The sequence below is a fragment of the Rhinolophus sinicus genome, chromosome 18 (assembly GCF_057876585.1).
Source record: "Rhinolophus sinicus isolate RSI-liver-muscle chromosome 18, RSI-T2T, whole genome shotgun sequence".
Lineage (NCBI taxonomy): Eukaryota > Metazoa > Chordata > Mammalia > Chiroptera > Rhinolophidae > Rhinolophus > Rhinolophus sinicus.
Genome location: NC_142518.1, coordinates 574,878 through 593,808, shown reverse-complemented (window position 1 = coordinate 593,808; position 18,931 = coordinate 574,878). Strand labels below are relative to the sequence as shown.

Below are 18,931 nucleotides of genomic sequence, written 5' to 3'. Positions count from 1 at the left end.
CCAGCTCCTCGAGCAGATTGAGAAACGGAACCTTCCAGACTCAAGATAAGCAATCACTTGACAGCGTTGTCTCTGACACAGTTCAACACAGACGGAGCTTGACATTTAAAGCGGCTCAACGCTGGCGACTCTCTAGAGGTATTGTCATGGCGACGAAAGCATCTCCTCTCCAGGAACCACGAGCATTGCTCTCTTTCGGAAATAACACTGAACGCCATTCAAAGGAGATTGCTCTTGCGGAGAAATCAATACGGGTGTGGATTCTGGACAGCAACTCCCAAGGAGAAGTGAGGTCCAGTTTCTCTCCTCTTGAGTCTGGGCTTTGGTCAATGAAAGGTGGTGGAAGTGACAGTATGTGAACAGGCCATCTAGAACATTCTGCCTCAATCAAGCCTCCAGTTGCCATCAGCCCCACCTGATACCAAGTGGAGCAAGTGACTTCCACAAACAAGATAACAAAAGGCTGCTGTTCATTTTATGCCCCGAAGGTTTAGGGCGATTTCTTCCCCGTCAACAGAGAACCCAACTGACATTCAGGATTAGTAAAAACTGAGACGCGGAGCACGTACGAGAAGCCGTGACATTTTTAGCGAGGTTCGAGCCCCTATGTTACAAATTCCGTCTTTTTTCTTTTTTCTTTTCTTTTTTCTTCTTGCTTGCTGACTCATTACACATGCCTGGGATTGTGAAATGTAAACAGCCCCACTAATTTGTGGTTTTGAGTGGAGATGAGCAAGAAGAGGAGGTAAAACGGATGGTTATGTGTCACGCCCGTGAGAGATGACAATAGCCTTCCCCGTTCACGGGGACTTTGTGTTCATTGTGGAGTCCAGAGGGGAGGGAACACCTGCCTGCCTGAGCCCCCCAGGTTGCTGCCACGTACAGGGAAGGGCACGCAGTGTGACAGCACCTTTGGCCGTTCATCTGGTCACTGCATCCAGCCATCGTGGCCTCTGTGCCCTGTCACCCTTCTCGGAGCTGCGACTTCCACTCTGCATTTCAGGGTGAGGACCAATGACAAGTTGGGGGGGCTCCCCGATGGTTTACGAGGACCTGCGTGTCGAGAACGCTGTGTGTTCCCCACCTCTCCGCGTGCTTCCTCCCACAGCTGCTCTTTTTCATTTCATTGACACGAGGAGCTGGGACAATCCATTTTCGGGAACCACACACGTTTCTGTGCCCAGGAAATACTAGTCTCACCAAGTTACCTTCCACAAGTCACAGAAGCGGCCACAGGGGCCTTAGTTATTGTCGCAGACCTCGGCTTAGCCGGTCTGGCCGTGTCGCTCTGTGGTACCCACAGCACGGCTCCCGTTTGTGTATAAACAGCCTCAAATGGCTGTACAGGGCGAGGTCCCCTCGGGATAACAGGTAGAGGTTCCCGCTTGCGAGGAGAGCGGGAAGGATGGAGGGCTGGTGGGAAGAAAAAGGGACGACTCGCCCCCTCTGCAAGGGGACGTTTGCACAAGTCTGGAGACAGTTTTTGTTGACATGACTTAGTGTGTGGGGGGGTGCTCAGCCCCACAGGGCCCGGGACGCCCCATGTCAGAGAGCCAGCCGGACGCAAATGTCCATCGTTTCCAGGTTAAGAAACCTGCCTGAGCACGAGAAATTCTCTCTGACAGACGAAGCAGCTTTCTGCCGTGTGATGAAGAACCTCGAGACGGGCAATCACCCCGGGTTACCCAGGTGGGCGTGAGGGTCCTTATTTAGAAGGACCTGCCAGCTTCCGGAAGCCGCAAGGCTGCATATGAGCTGGCCGCTGACCCACAGTTACCCGGGCTTGTGCCCTGAGCGTATCACACCCACGCATTTCCTTGGTGACTCTCTGGAGAGTGATTCTTGCTTTGCACTCTGGATGTCCCCGCACTGCCTCCCTCCTGGACACCGAGCTCACTGCCACTTGGCTTGAGTCAGATGGCGTCACATGTCTGCCCCTGGGTGACCTGCGCTGTCCAGGAGACCTCAGGGACATACTGCCTGCGGGAGCCCGCTGGGACCCCGGGGTCACAAGCACACGTGACCGTCACGAGCCACGCGATCCCAAGAGTCCTGAACGGACAAGGTGAGCGTGTGCCACGCTTGCGAGCAAAGCCCGTGAACATGTGTGTGCAAAGAGGATTCTCCTTTCTTTTTTTGGCCAAGACTCATCTCTTTTAAATAAAGCATGACTCAGTTTCCTGTAGTCACTTCCCTTATTTCTTTCTGCTTTTTAAAAACGGAGTGATCTCTGCTCATTAGTCATGAGCTGAAATCGCACCGTCCTGCTTCTCTGCGTCCCCTGCCAGCATGAGGCCGGCCTTTCCGCCCTGGGCAGCGGCCGCGATGCTGCTTGTGGGACATTTGACAGCTTCGGGCAAAACGGGAGCTGGTAAGGGTTTTGCTGGTACGGCCATGTGTGTGGTAATGTGTCCTTTGCTTTAACCTCCCTCCCTTCCTTTCTGTTTTCTTTCCTTCTTTCTTTTCTTTTCTTTCTTTTTTTCCTTTTGGTCTCTTTGGCTGTTTTCTGCATCAAAGTTCCCACGAGCCTGCCCAGGTTTCTGAGAATCTACAGACCACAGTGGGCTCCTTGCAAAGGGCCCGTTCGTGACTGAGCTCAAGATTGGGTTTGAATGGAGCAAAGCAATGAATGACAGGGGCGTGTGTGTGCTGAGCGGAGCCTCTGGGCGGCCTCGGTGCTCTTCCTGCCGTCACAAAGGGCGAGGCTTCTGTGTCGGTCACTATTTACCTGCCTGTGGTGACATCGTGTCATCGGGGGCCTCCGAGAAAACTGGGGTTTCCCGTCAGTGGGTCTTGGACCCATCCCTCTGTCCGTCAGCCTTTGGGGTCGCCCCAAAGGCTCCGCTTGCCCTCCGGGCCTGGTTCCTGGGGGTTTTCCAGAAAGCTGATGCCACGCTGACCTTATAAGCTTTGATAAAAGGTGCCACCAGGAGAAGGCGGCTGGGAGGCCGCCCTTGCATCAGACAAGCTCTCACTGGACCCTCCAGCTCGGGGTCACACACACACACACACACACACACACACACACACACACGGACATACCGCGCTTGACCTCTCGTGGCCAGTGCTGTTTTATCCGTCTCGTCTGCCTGCTTTGGCAGGGTCCCCACCATCCCCGTTCGCTGCAGTCTGGGAGGCGGCCCCGTGGATTTGCAGCTGACAGAGCCGGGGAGCCTGGATGTGGTGTCCGCTGGGCTGCAAACTCTGCGCGTGGCCCATCCCGCTGCTTTCGGAAGCTCGAATCAGGCCCTCTGTCTGCCCGCGGCAGGAGGCAGAGGGACGAAGAATTCATGGTCATTGGCGCTCCCGCTGTACCAAGCGTTTCCTTGAGACCCGCTCTTCTCCCTGACACCCCCCTGACGTGCCGTTTGATGGAAAAACGCACAGATTCGACCAGTTCTGGCTCCTGACCCCCTGGGAGCCCAGAAGCGGCTGCCAGGACCGGCGACGGTGGAGGTTCCCAAGCCGGGATTTGGGCGGCCGAGGGGAGCCCACTCGGAGCCTTTCTAGTAACTTCTTAGAAAACGAGAAGCTCGCTTTCTTGGTGAAAGGCTTTTGTGGTTTACTCGCTTTTCTTCTTTCAACAGAGCTTCTTTTTACCCGAGTTCATTAGAGGTGTGAAAACGCTTGTGAACTCAAGTGAGACCTGGGGGGTGGGGTGGGGAGACCACAGTCTTAGGAAAGGACCCCCTGTCTCCTGCCCTGGGGCACGTCTGTCATTAATCCAGGGGCCTCAGCTGCCGTAGACCCATAGCCGGGGGAGCTGGGGTCCCACACGTGCTCAGGGACCCCCCTCCCAGGCCGTCACTGCAGAGGACGATGGCTGTGTAGCCTATTGTTTCAGACACCAGGACTCAAGGCCACGGCGGGTACAGCCATCTATGCGCAGCCCCACGGGGGACATCAGAGTTTTCAGGGAGGGTTTGGTGGCTGCCAATTAGACCGAATCAAGTGCTTCAAAGATGGTGGGATTCTAGGCGGTGGGAAGAGGGACCCTAGGTATCACATCGGGTGCCATTCAGCCACCGAGCTCTGGTGACATTTTTCCACGAGTGTCCAGCAATTGCTCGGGAAGCAACACTGTGCTATCGGGAGGGACAGCCAGCTCTGAGCGGTGTCCCCAGCCTCTGTGACGGGGGGCAGGAGCCAGAACCGAGGGCACGGAGGCAGTGGGAGCCCGGCCTGGACCAGGAGAGGCTTGGGGTGACCCTAGGTGGGGCCGGGTGGATGGGAGGACGTGACTCGGGGGCACGAGTTCAGCTTAAGAGACGGGGGTCCAGCCGGGCACGGGTCAGGAGGGCGGCACTGCGTGTGGCTGGCACTGACGTGTGATTGGTTGATTTGATGATGCTGGTCTTAGCATTTCAGCAGCATGATAAACTAAGGAAAAAAAGAAAAAAGAAAGAAAGAGAGAAAAAGAAAAAAGCAAGCAAGCAGGAAAGCGAGGAAGGAAGGAGGGGGGAAGACCCCCTGCTTTGACCTGACCTTACCCAGCCCCCACCCCCAAAATACCCAACAGTATTTGGCTGCCAAGTCCCTTGCTGTACCCAAGCTCATTAAAGCAAAAAACTTTTAAATTTGTTTTATGACGCATCAATCACCTTTTCTCTGTCTCTATATATTTTTTTTTGACTGAGAGGCGATTTCTATAATTTGCAAGGAAATTCTTGGTATTCAAAGGACGCCCCACGGTTGGCAAATCTGTTCATCTCCACGTTTCCTGCAGCCTACGTGTGTTTCTGGGGGGTGTGGGGGCGGGGAAGGAGCCTTACAGTTCAAGGGCAGCTTTTCAAAAGCCCCAGGGGTTTGACCTGGGCCTGGACCCGGGACATGGGGAGGTGCCGGCGACAGCAGCCGCCCTTTCTAAGGTGACGTGCCCGTGGGGTCCCCGCTCATTCGTGTTAGAGGAAAAAGTGTCCATGGGAAGTGAGGAGAAGCCAGCGGAAACGCAGGCAGCGAGAGAGGTGGGCCAGGAGATGCCTTTTTCGGGAAACAGCACCATGGAGATGTAATTCATGTATCATGCCGTTCGTCCACGGAGAGCGTGCCATTTGGAGTTTTCTAGTGTGTTCAGAGCTGTGCAATCACCACCGTCTAATTCCAGAATGTTCTATGACGCCCGAGGAGACCCGTCCCCATGAGCTGTCACTCCCCCTCCGTCCCCCAGCCCCTGACGACACGCACCCACTTCCTGTCCGTGGAGGAGCCTGTTCTGGATGTTTCACGTAAATGGAGTCACACGTTGGGTGGCCTTGTGTGTCTGGCGTCTGTCACTCAGGGACCCTCCACGTGGTGGCGAGTGTCAGCACCTCCCTCCTTTCCAGGGCCGAGTGACAGTCCGTGTTGTGGACGGACCCCCTTGTGTTTATCCAAAGAGAAGACTCCGATTTCAGCCCAGACGTCCTGACACTGGTCAGCCCACTGGTCTGGACAACAAGGCAGGGACATTCCTTCCGACAGATGTCCCCACGCCCGGAGCGCGAACAATTCCTTCCTTCCTTCTTCTTCCATAAACATTTTTGAAACAGCCACATTTGGTGGCTCATCTTTCTAAACAGGTGACGGGAAAAGACACATCGCGTACCGTTTACCGTCTTAACCGGTTCGAAGGGCAGAGCTCAGAGGATTGAGCACATTCACTCCGTCGTGTAACCGTCCCCGTCGTCCATCCCCAAAGGTTCCCATCCTCCCAAACTGAGACTCGGTCCCCAGAAAACAGCCCCCCCATCTCCCTGGCAGCCCCAGCTCCTGGCACCTCCACCCACTTCCTGCCTCTGTCAACGGGTGACTCTGGGGACCTCCTATCAGTTTATCAGGATTCATCTTTTAAGTTGCTTTTCTTTCTATAATTGTTCCCTTCTCATCGAGCTGTGGGAGATGGGGCAGCGTGTCCCTTAATATTGGCATTTCAAAGACTTAATCCTGGGTCCTTGAGAGACATTCCTGGGACCTACCTCGGGCAGGCGGCTTGGTCCCTTTTAGAAGGGTCCACACACATCGCGGAGAGAACGGTTTCCCAAAGTCAGTGCCCCCAGAAACGGGAGGGCCTCGTCCCGTGTTTCCAGCAGAGAGCACGAAGCCTCTGCTTTGAAAGCTCGATTTGCCCTCACAAGGCAGGGGGCAGCGGCGAGAACTGCACTGACAGGGCCAGTGGACGTTTCCTTTCCGTTTCCCCGAAAGGCACCTGTTCCCTCACCCGCAGGGCACCCGTCTTGAACCGGCTTTCACGTGCAATTGTGAGGACAACACAGGAGCGGCCTGTGCCGTGTTTTACAGGACGGCTGGAGGGCCCCCAGCCCCCCTTTCCGTGCTTGTACGACCGAGAATGTGCGGACACAGCCCAGCAGGCAGGACCCTAAACTCTCCGTGCCCTGGACTCTGCAGGGAAGGCCAAAGCCACCTAAGGAGCACTTAGCACAGAAGCAACAGGGGCACGGTGACATCTGCGACCTTTCCCCGTGTCACGGCTCAGGCAGTTGCCCTTTGTCCCTGCGCTGACTCACTGTGTGGGAGCACATGACCGTCCCTCTGGAAACCTGGGGCGTGTGGCTTCATCGATGACACATGTTTTCCTGGAGCGGGGTCCCACATGTCTGAGGTCACATGTGCTGAGCAGGGAGCTGTCAACCTCTCCCAGTGGACGGAGACTTCTGGAAGGTGGTCCCTATGAGGCAGGGGTGCGGTTCCTCTTCGGGAGGTCCGGGGTTCCCCGCTGCCGGGATGCCCCCCTCCCCGATATGCCTGCTCCCCGTTTCAGGAAGCAATGGGTCAAGTTCAGAGCGGGCCCTCTGTGGTCAGACACGGTTGCCAGGAAAGACCGTTCTGCACTCGCTGGCCACGGGGAAGGGCTCCCTGCAGATACCAGACACCTGGACGTCTCTCGTCCCTGTTGGGGTCCCAGGGAATTGCAGTCTGGTTGCCAAGATGCAGGGAGTTGAGAGGCAGTCGGCCCTTCTTTCCACCGTGTACTCATTGATCATTGTCACCAGAAAACAGAATGTGAATATTGGTTGGTGATCTTGAGAGAAGCACTAAGAAACGGCAAGAGCGGCTTTGGAGACTGGGCTGAATTTGGATGACAAAGGAGCCGTGATGGTTGAGTCTGGGCCACGACATCAGGGGCGGCCCCGTGAATACTCACTGGGCAAAGCACAGACCTTGCAGAGGGTCTGACCGGACACAGCTGGGGCCAGACGTGTATCCGCCTCTCACCCCGGGGGTCAGGGCTGCACCCAGCACCGAGGTGGAGTGTGTGTCCCTGACGCAGGGACCGCCAGCCCCTCTGTCTCAGCTTGTGGACATGTGTCTGCTCACCCGCCTCGTCCTGCTGGGTGATGGAAACGTGTCCCTTCATCCACCCAGCCCTCCACCCATCTCCATGTTTCTACATCTATCTGTCTATCTGTCAATCATCTATCTGTCCATCCATCCATCCATCCACCATCCACCATCCACCATCCATCCATCCGGCACCTAACTCTCGTCTGTCCTTGTGCTCCCACTTGTAACCCAGCGCCCTGGGGTGCAGCGAGCCTTCCATACCTGCGCACCCACACTCCCTTCTCCGACAGGTGGAAACCCACAACAGCCCCGCACATGTGCTCCACCCTAAAACGCACCTGTCACGTCCTTTCAGAGGGACTAACTCCGACCTTTGCAAAAGAGCAACCTACTAACCCCTAAGGGGCGTTTACAGACCATCCTTAGTCACGTCACTTGTCTTTGAACTTGTCCTCAAGGTGTCGTGTGTGCAGTTCTGGGTAACGCTGCGTTGGGCACCCAGGGGGCAGGGTGAACGCCTCTCTGGGTGCCCACAAACAATGGTGTCATTGGACGCACAGCCCGTCTGCTGCAAACGACCCTCATTACCTCTTGCAAACACGAGAAGAAAGGCAGCTGTGACATTGCTTCTGACTGTTGTCTGGCATGTTGCTTGTGTCTGTCCCTTTCGGGTACCACGTGACGTCCCGTGACAAACCCCAGCCTCCTTTCAGCTTTGCGTCTCTGTGTCTCTTTTTATGCAGAGGAAGCATTGCAAGTGGATATCATCAATTTTAATTTCGAGACCGTGCAGGTGACCTGGAACACGAGTGAACGCTGGGGGACCAATCTGACTTTCGTCTATAGGTAAGACCCTCGGGAAGGGGCGAGCCCCGTCCTGGGCCAAAACACCTCAACTTCTGAGACGCTGGCAGCTGGGAGGGCCAGGAAGTAGAGGTGTGAGCAATCAGAATATGCAAAGTGGGACTGTGTGTGCGCTGTCGGGCCCTCCGTTCTCACCGCAATCACAACCGCAGTCGCCCAAACCTTCGCACGCGGTGATGACGGAGTCACGCACGAAACTACCTGGATTTTCTGCAGGATATTTGTGACGTGGCTTATTCACCCAGGGCCACCGCCGCACCTCAGCGGCTGTGTGTGACAGCACTTGCCTTGCCTTGAAATAGTCTCTGCTCCGCAGCGATGCCAACGGTTACCATCCCCAAACTTTTCACCCAGGGGCCAGTTCCCAAAAACACGTCTCCTTATTGTGGGTTTGTTTGCCTGGCTTTCCTACGCCTCAAAGACGCCAGTAGAAACGTGGGAGGGAGGGTTTTTCCAATCAATTCAGTCTCAGTTCTGCGAACAGCAGATGTGCGATGTGTGGTTGGCTCTGTGCAGTGAGATAGCCCACGAGATTCATGTGAAAACGTACCAAAGAGGGAACCTCTCCGATGAATTGATTTGGGACATAAGACTCCCAGAAGGAACAGAGCGCTGGATTTCCCAGGTGGTCACACGGATAAGTCAGTTCTGTTTTCTGACCATCGGGTTCTTCATTGACAAAGGGGGGTATTTTTGATCGAGGCCCTGCTTGCGTTTGAGGTTTAAGGACAGAGCGTGGGCTGGTCTCAGGCTCCTTTGCATGGCAGGAAGGCCACACAGAGACCCCCCCTCATGCTGGTACATTCTTTTTCAATTGTCTTTCAAATCAGAGGCTTGGTTACTGCACAGGTCCAAGTGAACCTGTATTAATTCCTGGGGCGGCCGTAACAAACTACCGCAAACCAGGCATCTCAGAACCACAGACACCCATCCTCCCCGAGTCCTGGAGACCAGGAGTGTGTCGTCAAGGTGTCCCAGGGCCACGCTCCCTCCGGGGGCCCCAGGGGACGGTCCCTCCTGCCCCTTCCAGGAGCTGGGGCTCCAGGCGTCCCTGGGCTGGTGGCCGCCTCCCTCCCATCTCTGCCTCCGTCTCCACGTGGCGTCTCCTCTGTGTCTGTGTCCCTCCTCTTCTGTCTCTGATGAGGACACTGTCATTGGGTTCAGGGCCCCCTGATCCAGGACGACCTCACCTCAGACCCCTCACTCAGTGCTGTCTGCAGGGACCCCGTTTCCACATAGGGTCTCGTTCCCAGGTTCCAGGGTTAGTACAGTGACACGACTTTGCAGGACGTGATACACGCACGGCAGGAGCCCTCCAAGGGGTTTGAACCCTTGAAAGAGGGGACGGTTGTCTGTCTGGACAGGTCTTGCTCTCAACGTCAGGGAGAAGCGAGCGAACCCAACCTGCGTCTGTGACAGAGTCATGGAGCCAAGCGCTGGCCACAGATGTGCTCACAGGTGATTGTGAAGGACGCCCTCTGGCTAAACGGGTCTGTGTTTTTTACTGTTTAACCGCAGTTTCACAAGCATGAAGACGGAGAAGCACTGCTCCAGCTATATTCTCCGGGAAGGCCGCACAGCTGGGTGCCTCCTGGACGCCCCAGGGGACGAAATCCTGTCCTTTACCATCTGGAACGGAACGTACCCTCTTCTCAACAACAATCTATGGATCAGCAATTTCTGTAAGTGCCGAGAGCTCGCAGCCCACCCGCCTCTGTAACAGAACCCGCTTTCCTACCCGCTACCAGGAAGACACCCGCCTTCCGGAACGTTCCATGTCAACACGCATGCAAGGGACAGAGATGGAGCCACACGAAAGGGGGTGACCCCATAACCCCGTGGAGGCTGTGATTTCAGAGACTGTGCCAAAGGTGCCGCTCTCTGCACAGCCCTCCAAGTGGGGACAGAGAAATCCCGCTGCCTCCACCCCTCCCACCCGGTTGCTTTTCCCGAGGTGTCTCGAGGGTCGGCTGCCTGTCTCGGACGAGGAAACATTGTGCAAAGGAACGTCCCATCCCAAATAGTCTTTATTCTAGGTTTCTTAAAACAGGTTTGGTTTGGTTTTCAGGATTGGGTGTCACAGGTTTGTCTTAGAATCTGAGCTCTACGGACCCCGACTCACAAAATCCCTCACGGACCGTCTGTGAGCGTCTGAGCGCTGCCGTGACTGACTTTCAGAAACTGGGCGGCTTAAACTAAAACGTATTGTCTCATAGTCCTGGAGACCAGGAGTGTGACATCACAGTGTCCCAGGGCCACGCTCACTCCGAGGGCCCCAGGGGACGGTCCCTCCTGCCCCTTCCAGCTCCTGGGGGCTCCAGGCGTCCCTGGGCTGGTGGCCGCCTCCCTCCCATCTCTGCCTCCGTCTCCACGTGGCGTCTCCTCTGTGTCTGTGTCCCTCCTCTTCTGTCTCTGACGAGGACACTGTCATTGGGTTCAGGGCCCCCTGATCCAGGACGACCTCACCTCAGACCCCTTACTCAGTCCCATCTGCACAGACCTTTTATTTTGCTGAGGCTGCCTTAGCTGAAAGCAGCACAAATGATTGTCCCTCAGTTACGACTGCCAGACGCCTGAGATGTCACGGGTCACCTGTGTTGGTTCTTCCAAGAGACTCTGTGGGAATGTGTGTTTCAGGCCCGTCCGGAGGCTTCCGGAAACGCTGGGCGTCTCTTGGCTTGTAGCTGTGTCAGCCCCTCTCTGCCTGCATTGTCACGTGACGTTCCCCTCTATGTGTCTCTGCGTCTCTCCTTCTAAGGACGCCTGTCACAGTGGATCAGGGCTTCCTTCGGCATGAGAATCTCCTCTTGTCTTAAATGATCACCTCTGTCTTGATCCTGTTTCCAAATGCCGTCACACTGTGATGTACTAGGAGGCAAAGCATTAACGTATCTTTTTGGGGGGTGGGGGACACAGGTCACCCCGTGGTAGAAACCCAAGAGTTCCCCACGTAGTTCCGGGGCGCGGCTTCCCTGACATAAGGACACAGGAACCCCACATCCCAGCAGGTATTCTAACCCCAGACGTGTGGCGTGTTTGTCTCCGCAGAGGGGTCACCGTCCTCTTGTCTCTCGTTCTTAGTGAAGCCCAGCGTCCCGAAAGACCTGCACTTCCAGTGGCGGCAGGAGGCCCTCACGGTGACGTGTCCCGAGCTGCCCTACAGCGAGCTGCTGTACGAAGTGCAGCACAGAAGCCTCTATGACAACGAGTGGCAGGTGAGTGGGGTGGCGTCTTGTCAGGCCCCGGGTGGCCGTGACGTCGTCCAGATGTAGGTTTAGGAATTGCTCATGTGACCGTAGGGCCTGGGAGCGTCAGGCCAGCGGCGAGCAAGTGGGCACGGTTCTGTGGGACGGTGGGGAGGTCCAAGTCCCTTCTGTCTGCGGCGATGCCATCGGTCCTTGGAACCCTTCCACTGATTAGGCGAGGCCCACCCATGTTATCGACTGACTCCAAGTGAGCCGATTCCAGCCTTTAATCACGTGTACAAATACCTTCCCAGTGACAGCCACACTGATCTTTGACCAGAGCCCTGGACACCGGGCCTGGCCACGCTGCCACATACAATCCAGCATCCTCACACCCTCTCATTGGGCCATGGCACCCGGTACCTTCCACGGCTCTTCGTCTGCCTTTTAAACCCCTGGGGACGTGTTCTCGCCCTGAGCACGTGAGCACAGTCTATGGAATACATTAAAAACACGTGACTCTCCACCTCCCGGGGCTCCCGGTGCTATTCCAATAATTAAAGGACCACCAGGTAAAACAGAAACTGAGGGCGTCGCAGCAGTAGAACTGGGGAGAAAACAGATAGGGAGCAGGCGGCATCGTGAGGGGCCCGTGCCCGCTGGGGCCCGAGGGAAGCCCGACATTGCCTGCGGGCGCCCTCTGAGAGCTTAGGGTCTGGCTCTGCAAGAGTGTTTGGCTGCCTCAGCTCGGAGCTCTCTCCCAGCTCCACGGGGCAATGGTTTTGTCACTTGGGGGGAAACACCGTATCCACTGGGTGAGACCAGAGGTCCAGTGCAGAGAGGGGTGGGCAGGACAGGTGTCTGATGGGGTGAAAAGACCGGATGAGGTACCACGAAAAGGGAGTTGCCTGTCATAGAAGCCGAGGGGGACCTATCAGATAAGGGAGAACGGACATCTGGCGGAGGGAATCACCAAAGAAATGCAAATGGGACCCACGGGGACTCAGGAGTTTGCAGGGAGAGCTGTAAGCGCCTGCGCATGGCCCTCCTATGGACCACTGGAGTCTCCAACGCAAGCGTGTGTTACCCTTCACTCATTAAAAGAATCAACACTTTTGTTGAAAGGAGGGACTTGTCAGCACGAAAGAATCCTCCAAAAGCATCTGTATGTTCTTGGTGACAAAGCGTTTCTTTTCCTCCCTTTCTCTTTCTGGTTGGCGCTGTCCCGAGCGTCGAGAGAGGACGTGCCACACAAGTGCCCATGTCTGAAAGCAGGGACCTCGTGTGACATCCTGGCACGAGAACCACGGGTCCAGGGGCCGTCACTGACCGCCGCGTTTGTTTCCCTTCCCCAGGCCAAGGAGGAAGGGACGTGCAATGTGACGATAGAGGGTCTGGATATCGATAAATGTTATTTCGTCCGGGCCAGAGTGAAAGCCACGGAGTCCGGCTACGGCCCTGACACGCACCCCAGCGAATGGTCAGAGGTGGCATACCTGCAGAGGGCTGAGCTGCGAGGTAACGCTTGTCACACAGCGGTCGGGGGCCTGCACCCCAGCTCCGGGGGAGGCCGAGGGAGTAGCTGCAAACACACCTGGCCTCAACTCTGCTCCAGGCAGCTTTCCTCATGGGGCTAACTGTCGTGGGCTTTTTTTTTCTCTATTAACTCAGCAGCAATACCAAGGACTGTTTATGAATGTTGTTATATTGATATAGGTGTGTAGAAAGATCGATAGATAGACAGACAACTGACATGCATAAAGGAAACACCATGGTGGGGGCAGATGCGTGGAGCCCCACGTGGGATCGTGTTGAAAGCTCACAGGACCATTGTGTTTTGCTTTAGATTCGTGCCAAGAGAAAACGCTCTTCCCAAAGTTTGTTCTAATTTCTGGCTCGGTCGTCTTCCTGATAATGTTCCTCGTCTTTCTGTTGATATGGAAACTGCGGAGGTAAGGACTGCTTCCGTGGGCTTCATCACACACGTGGGCACAGGGCCTTGGTTCGTGCACGTCTAGGAAGTGCAGAGAAAGGAGACTCTGTCCTCTGATATGGTTATTTAGCTGTGCCTCACATCCCCTACCACGCACGCTTGCCCAGACGTACCTTACAAGAAAGACGGTAGGGAAACCACGCCAACCGTGCAGAAACATATGTCTATTCCTGGAAAAATTTTCTCCTGCAAACAGTCGAGCTGCTGGAATGTTACCTCCCTTCATACACAGACCCCTGAGCTGCGTCCTCTGAGCCCAGGGTGACAGATGCTTAAATCACCTTTGAATTTTTATTGTTCCTCGGAACGTATTTATCTAGACCACTTGGTGAGTATGTGAGGAGAACTGCACAAGCAAAACTTGTCCACTTTGTCACGGCAGTTCTAGCCATAGCAAAAAATATTCTTCGAGGCCATGGACGGCTTCTCGGAAATAACACGTCAAATCGTGTTCTTCATTCACCTTCTGTACAACAATAGAACCACAGCTATTTCCATCTTGAGTCAAACGTACCTGTGCCCGGGCGTTCAGCTGTGAGTGACATTTGAAGGCTCTGGGTGCCACGTTTGTTTGTTAGGACGAGGTTTCCACAGTAACGGCAGGAGTGACGCGCGGGACCTCCATTTGGGAGCCCTGGTGCTACGTCTGAGCCAGGCTGAGTTAGACGACTCGGAAGCTGTGCCCTCCCAGCTCCGTGCAGCATGGAGATGCATCATTTAATTCTTATAAATCATCCGTTATCTCACCTCTTTGACCAGCTTGAACAGACACCACCCATACGCCAAGGAGGAGACGATGCCGTCACATAAGGCAGTTGACTGGTGACACATCTGGTGTTTTTAATACAGAATTGAAACAACCCCCTGCCCCACCCCCGAGGGAAACAGACAGATAACCTTCTTGGGATAAGCTACCGCTTGCCTTGTCTTCAAGGGAAGCCTGTGTAGGGCTGCTGTAACAAACGACTATACTTGGGGCGCAAACAACAAAAATATATTCTTTCCAAGTCCTGGAGGCTGGAAGTCCGAGACACAGGGTTTCTCCCAAGTCCTGTCTCCTTAGCTTGTAGACAGCCGTCTTCTCTCCACGTCTTCACGTGGTCTTCCCTCCATGTGCAGGCACAGCCCTGGCGTCCCTCTCCCTTCTCACAAAGACACCACTTGTATTAGATTAGGAACATATCACATGACAACCTCTTAGGTGCTGTATCTGGAGTCCTGTGAATTAAACTGACCAAGGACATATTACAGGAGAAAAGGCATATGTTTCTTTATTGATGTAATATTTTTTTACATGTATGGGGGCTTCAAAGAAAATAAGTAACCCCCCCAAAAAAAAGTAATTAGTCTAGGGATGGGTTATATACCATTTCAATAAAAGGTGATTGATAAATTGTGCACACGTGACTAGACAGAGATTTTGGAGCTCTGGGTAAGTGGTAAATTGAGGGAAGGAGACTAGGAAACGTGTGAAGGAAACTAATGGTAGATAAAAATTGTCTGCATGGAATTATCTCGGTGCCATCTCTGGTGATAAGGCTCATGCTCCATTTCCTGGTAAAGGAGCGGGGTGGGGGGTGGGGGTGGGGAGGGAGAGCATGTTCACAAACGGAAACTTCCTTTGCACAAGGAGAAATCGATGCCCTGCTCCTAGGCCCATGGGGGAAGGCAGAGAGCCCTCTCCACATCTGCTGTTTCTCAAGGGCCTTCCGCTCAAAATCATCAATATTTCCAAGGGGCATGTTTTGGGGGTAATATGTCCTAATCGCCTCCAGGCTGCCTCTTTATGACCTCCTTTACTTTTGGTTACCTCTTAAAGGCCCCACATCCAAATACAGTCATGTTGGGAGGGTTAAGGCTTCGACCTGTGATTGTGGAAAGGGGACACAAGTTCCTTCCAAACACCAATGACATGGAGCTAGGCTTCCTGTGTCATAGGAATCATTACTTACAGGAATGTGGTCTGTGCCCCTCACATCATATTCCTGGTGGTGCTGGGATGGGCGGGTGCTGGGAGTAGGGTGCCAGGGGAACGGAGGGGGGTGCGTGCCTTGAAATGGAGGGCACAGCTCCGTCTTGGGCACTGAGTCTCTGGGGCCAAACTCTTCAGCGACCCTCAATCCCTCATCGGGTTCTGCGTCCCTGAGACGTCCACTCCCCATCTGACCAGACTCTCCGTGTGCGTTTCAGAGTTAAGAAGCTCCTCATGCCCAGCGTGCCCGATCCCAAATTCACCTTCCCTGGGCTCTTTGAGGCACACCGGGGCAACTTCCAGGTAACGGTCATGTTTCTGGGCACATGCCCACTGCTCTGCTTTGTCACTCTGCTTTGTGCTCTGATAGTTCCCGAACGCACTCTTTTCAACAGCAACGTTTCTTCCAGCTGTCTCTCTCTCTGCGTTCCCACAGGCCCTTTCTGGTCTGAACACAGCAGAAACACACTTTTCTCTTTCGGTCAGAGAGAGAAGCTGCAAGGGTCTCAGAAAGCAGCTTCTCCTTAAATCAGCCCCAGAGATCAGAGCCCCTGTGGGGTTTTTTTCAGCCCCAGAGATCAGCGCCCCCACCGGTTTTTTCGGCCTAATCTCCTTCTGATCTCAGCAGGAAGTCTTGCTCTCTGTGTGCTCCCTCTGTGGGGCTGAACACAAGCCTGAGCTTCCGCTTTCCAACGTTTATACTCATTATTTCATTCATGGGGTAAGTGCTGAGGAGGGCTGAGTGCCAGCTGTGGGGGAATGAGGGACAGGGGACCAGCCCCCGCCCCCAGGAGCTCACCAGACGCTGGAGAGTCAGGCATGGATTTTATAGGACAATGTTACTAGCGTTTTGTGAGTTTTCGGGGACTGTGACAAACTGGGGAGGGGGCTCAAAACATCACAAATATATGCTCCCCCAGTCCTGGAGACCAGGAGTGTGACATCAAGGTGTCCCAGGGCCACGCTCCCTCTGGGGCCCCAGGGGATGGTCCCTCCTGCCCCTTCCGGCTCCTGGGCTTTCCAGGCGTCTCTGGGCTGGTGGCCGTCTCCCTCCCATCTCTGCCTCCGTCTCCACGTGGCGTCTCCTCTGTGTCTGTGTCCCTCCTCTTCTGTCTCTGATGAGGACACTGTCATTGGGTTCAGGGCCCCCCTGATCCAGGACGACCTCATCTTAATTTCTTTGCATCTGCAAAGACCCTATTTCCAAATAAAATCACATTCACAGGTTCTGGGTGTTAGGACTTGGGGATATATTTATTTTGGGGAAGGGGTTTGCACCATTCAACTTACTACAGGAACAAGGTAAATTTCAAAATTATTTAGGTAGCGGAAGAAAAAAACAGGAAAAAAACTTTCCTCTACCCTCTTAGGTTCTGTGTCTGAGGACTGTAAATTAAATGGGGAAAAAAGACAGATTAGCAGGTAAAAGGTTTATTTCATATGCGTATGGTGGGAGTGTTCATGAAAGAGAGAAAGAAAGAAAAAAAGACAGACAGAAAGAAAGAAAGAAAGAAAGAAAGAAAAGAAGGAAGGAAGGAAGAAAACCCCCAAGAGGTGTTTAGACCTGGGGGAGCAACATGCCATTTTAATGAAGGGTGATAGAGTGGGAACAAGAGATGAGACAGAGAGGAAGGGCATTTGGGCTTGTGAGAGGCAGGTGAGATGTGGGGAGGTGACTAGGAAATGCATAAGTAAGGGCTGTTTAGTAAAGTTTGATACAGAACGAGTCCTTTCTGGCTTGTCTCTGGACTGGAAAGGGGAGGAGGCCACCTTTACAAATGGGCATTTTCTTTATCATAGGGAAATGGCATGAAATGCTTTTAAACAGCGAGGAGGAGGGCAGAGAGGTCCTTCTCAGTTGGTTCTTTTTTAAACTGCATTCAGCTGAAAACAGTGGTCGTGCCAAAGTGGCCTGTTTGGGGTTGCCGTGTCCTGACCCTCTTCACCGACACAGGACTTTGAGTGAACAGGAAAGCCCTCTTGTTAGCGTTTTCGTAATGCCGCCCTGGTTTCAGACCTGCCTTTGTCCCCAGCCCCCAGCCTGGCTTGTGAAGAAGCCAAATGTGAGGGCTTTTTGGTGCCACAGGGAGGGGCGTTCCCGCCAGAGGGAGGTTGTTTGGTCCCAGGACCAGGTCTGCCCCAGGTGCCGGGAGAGTCTGTGGGGATGCTGGGCCAGGGAGCCTGCTGTGCTGGGTTTCCTCGTGAGTGAGTCACCATGTGTCACGCTTGCAGGAGTGGATTAAGGACACCCAGAACGTGACCCAGTTGGATAAAGTAGAAGAGAGGGAGCAGGAGTGTGTTCTGGAAGAGGCCCCAATGGTCCAGCATTCCAAGGCTGAGACGGAGACACCCATGGAAACAATGACTGGCCCCCTGTGCCTGCAGACGGGGGTCAAAGAAGCCGCTGGAGACCCCGGACAACCCCCTTGCCAGCGTCCCCAAGGTGAAGAGGTGCTGTCTCTTGGAAGCTTTACATTTGTAATCAGTGACAACTCATACGTGACGTTATGAGGGGCTGCAAATTAAAAGCCGATCTCGGGTCTGTGTTGACATTTAAAGACCGAGGGGGGAACTTCTTGGAGACTCAAGACCCACCACCATGAAGAGAACACCCCGGACGAATAATGCCAACATCTGGGGACACTGAAGACCCCAACCACCCAAGTCATGCACGTAACTCTCATCCCATGTTTGTCGCTATTCAAGGGCTTGAAGAAGGATTCAGCATAGGTGGGAGACACCTGGTGGGAACGGTGTTTTGTTCTCAGCTTGCGTCTCTTCATGCGTGATGTGGGCACAGAACTGGCAAAGAAGCGTGGCCTGGGCTCCCCTCAACCACCTTCCTTCCTGCGTGCCCCCCACACCCGCCCCATCTTGTTCTTTCTCCATTTGCACTTGCCAGCACTTTCTCAGATCTTTCGTTACGTGCATCCAGCAAGCAAAAGGCATCCTGCTTTACAAATGCCAACCAGCCACTCAGCTCTGGATCTAAATGGAGACAGACCCACTTGGCAGCACTTGGGGTGTTTTCTTCCCGAGACTCCGTTCTTCTTCCCGAGTCCACACCCACCACCTGGGTCTGCGACTCAGAGACGGGTAGCGTTTCAGGCCGTGCTCTGTACACGGCCACATGAAGCACCCCCCACACCCCCACGGAGTGTACGTTCTGTTCTCGTCCTTTTCGTTGAAATAAAGAGAAAACGTTAGCACAAGATGTGCACTGAGAGTGCGGTAGGCGATGAACTTTCTGTAGACGGTGGGAGCATGAGCTGTTTTATCTCCCTGTGTTTTGTGTAGAGGATGTTTCCAGATGACGGAGGTGTGGGGTAAGGGAGCTGGCACGAAGCCACCTGCTTTGTCTCCGCAGGGGGCCGTTAATAAGTGGCGTCAGATGGTTGGACGGTGTGTGTGTGTCTGTGTGTGTGTTGGGGAAATGCAATGTAACAAAATGTTTTAAATGTGTATCTTTTTATTTATTACTTTCAGATGTACAAACCAAGATAATGATTAGACATTTACATACCTCACAAAGTGGTCCCTCTGACTAGTCTCGTCCCCACCTGGCACTGTACACAGTTATCACCATATTATTGACTCTATTCCCTGTGCTGTCCTTTACGTCCCCGTGACTATTAT

The 18,931-nt window shown here is 54.2% G+C and overlaps 1 protein-coding gene across 1 annotated transcript; it reads left to right on the top strand.

The window, feature by feature from the left end:
* The first annotated feature begins 2,226 nt into the window (after positions 1–2,226).
* CRLF2 (cytokine receptor like factor 2) lies at positions 2,227–18,509 on the top strand. Its single transcript, XM_019718734.3, has 8 exons — positions 2,227–2,371; positions 8,025–8,127; positions 9,664–9,827; positions 11,227–11,360; positions 12,686–12,848; positions 13,177–13,282; positions 15,514–15,598; positions 17,528–18,509. Exons 1-8 carry the CDS (start codon positions 2,290–2,292, stop codon positions 17,804–17,806), a joined length of 1,116 nt encoding a protein of 371 aa, XP_019574293.3. The 5' UTR covers positions 2,227–2,289; the 3' UTR covers positions 17,807–18,509.
* The last annotated feature ends 422 nt before the right edge of the window (positions 18,510–18,931 follow it).

Excerpts from the sequence above, each read along its gene's own strand:
- CRLF2 (XM_019718734.3), top strand. The coding sequence starts at position 2,290 with ATGAGGCCGGCCTTTCCGCCCTGGGCAGCGGCCGCGATGCTGCTTGTG. Across the intron at positions 9,828-11,226 it reads TCTATGGATCAGCAATTTCT|TGAAGCCCAGCGTCCCGAAA; the intron begins GTAAGTGCCGAG and ends TCTCGTTCTTAG. Across the intron at positions 13,283-15,513 it reads TTGATATGGAAACTGCGGAG|AGTTAAGAAGCTCCTCATGC; the intron begins GTAAGGACTGCT and ends TGTGCGTTTCAG.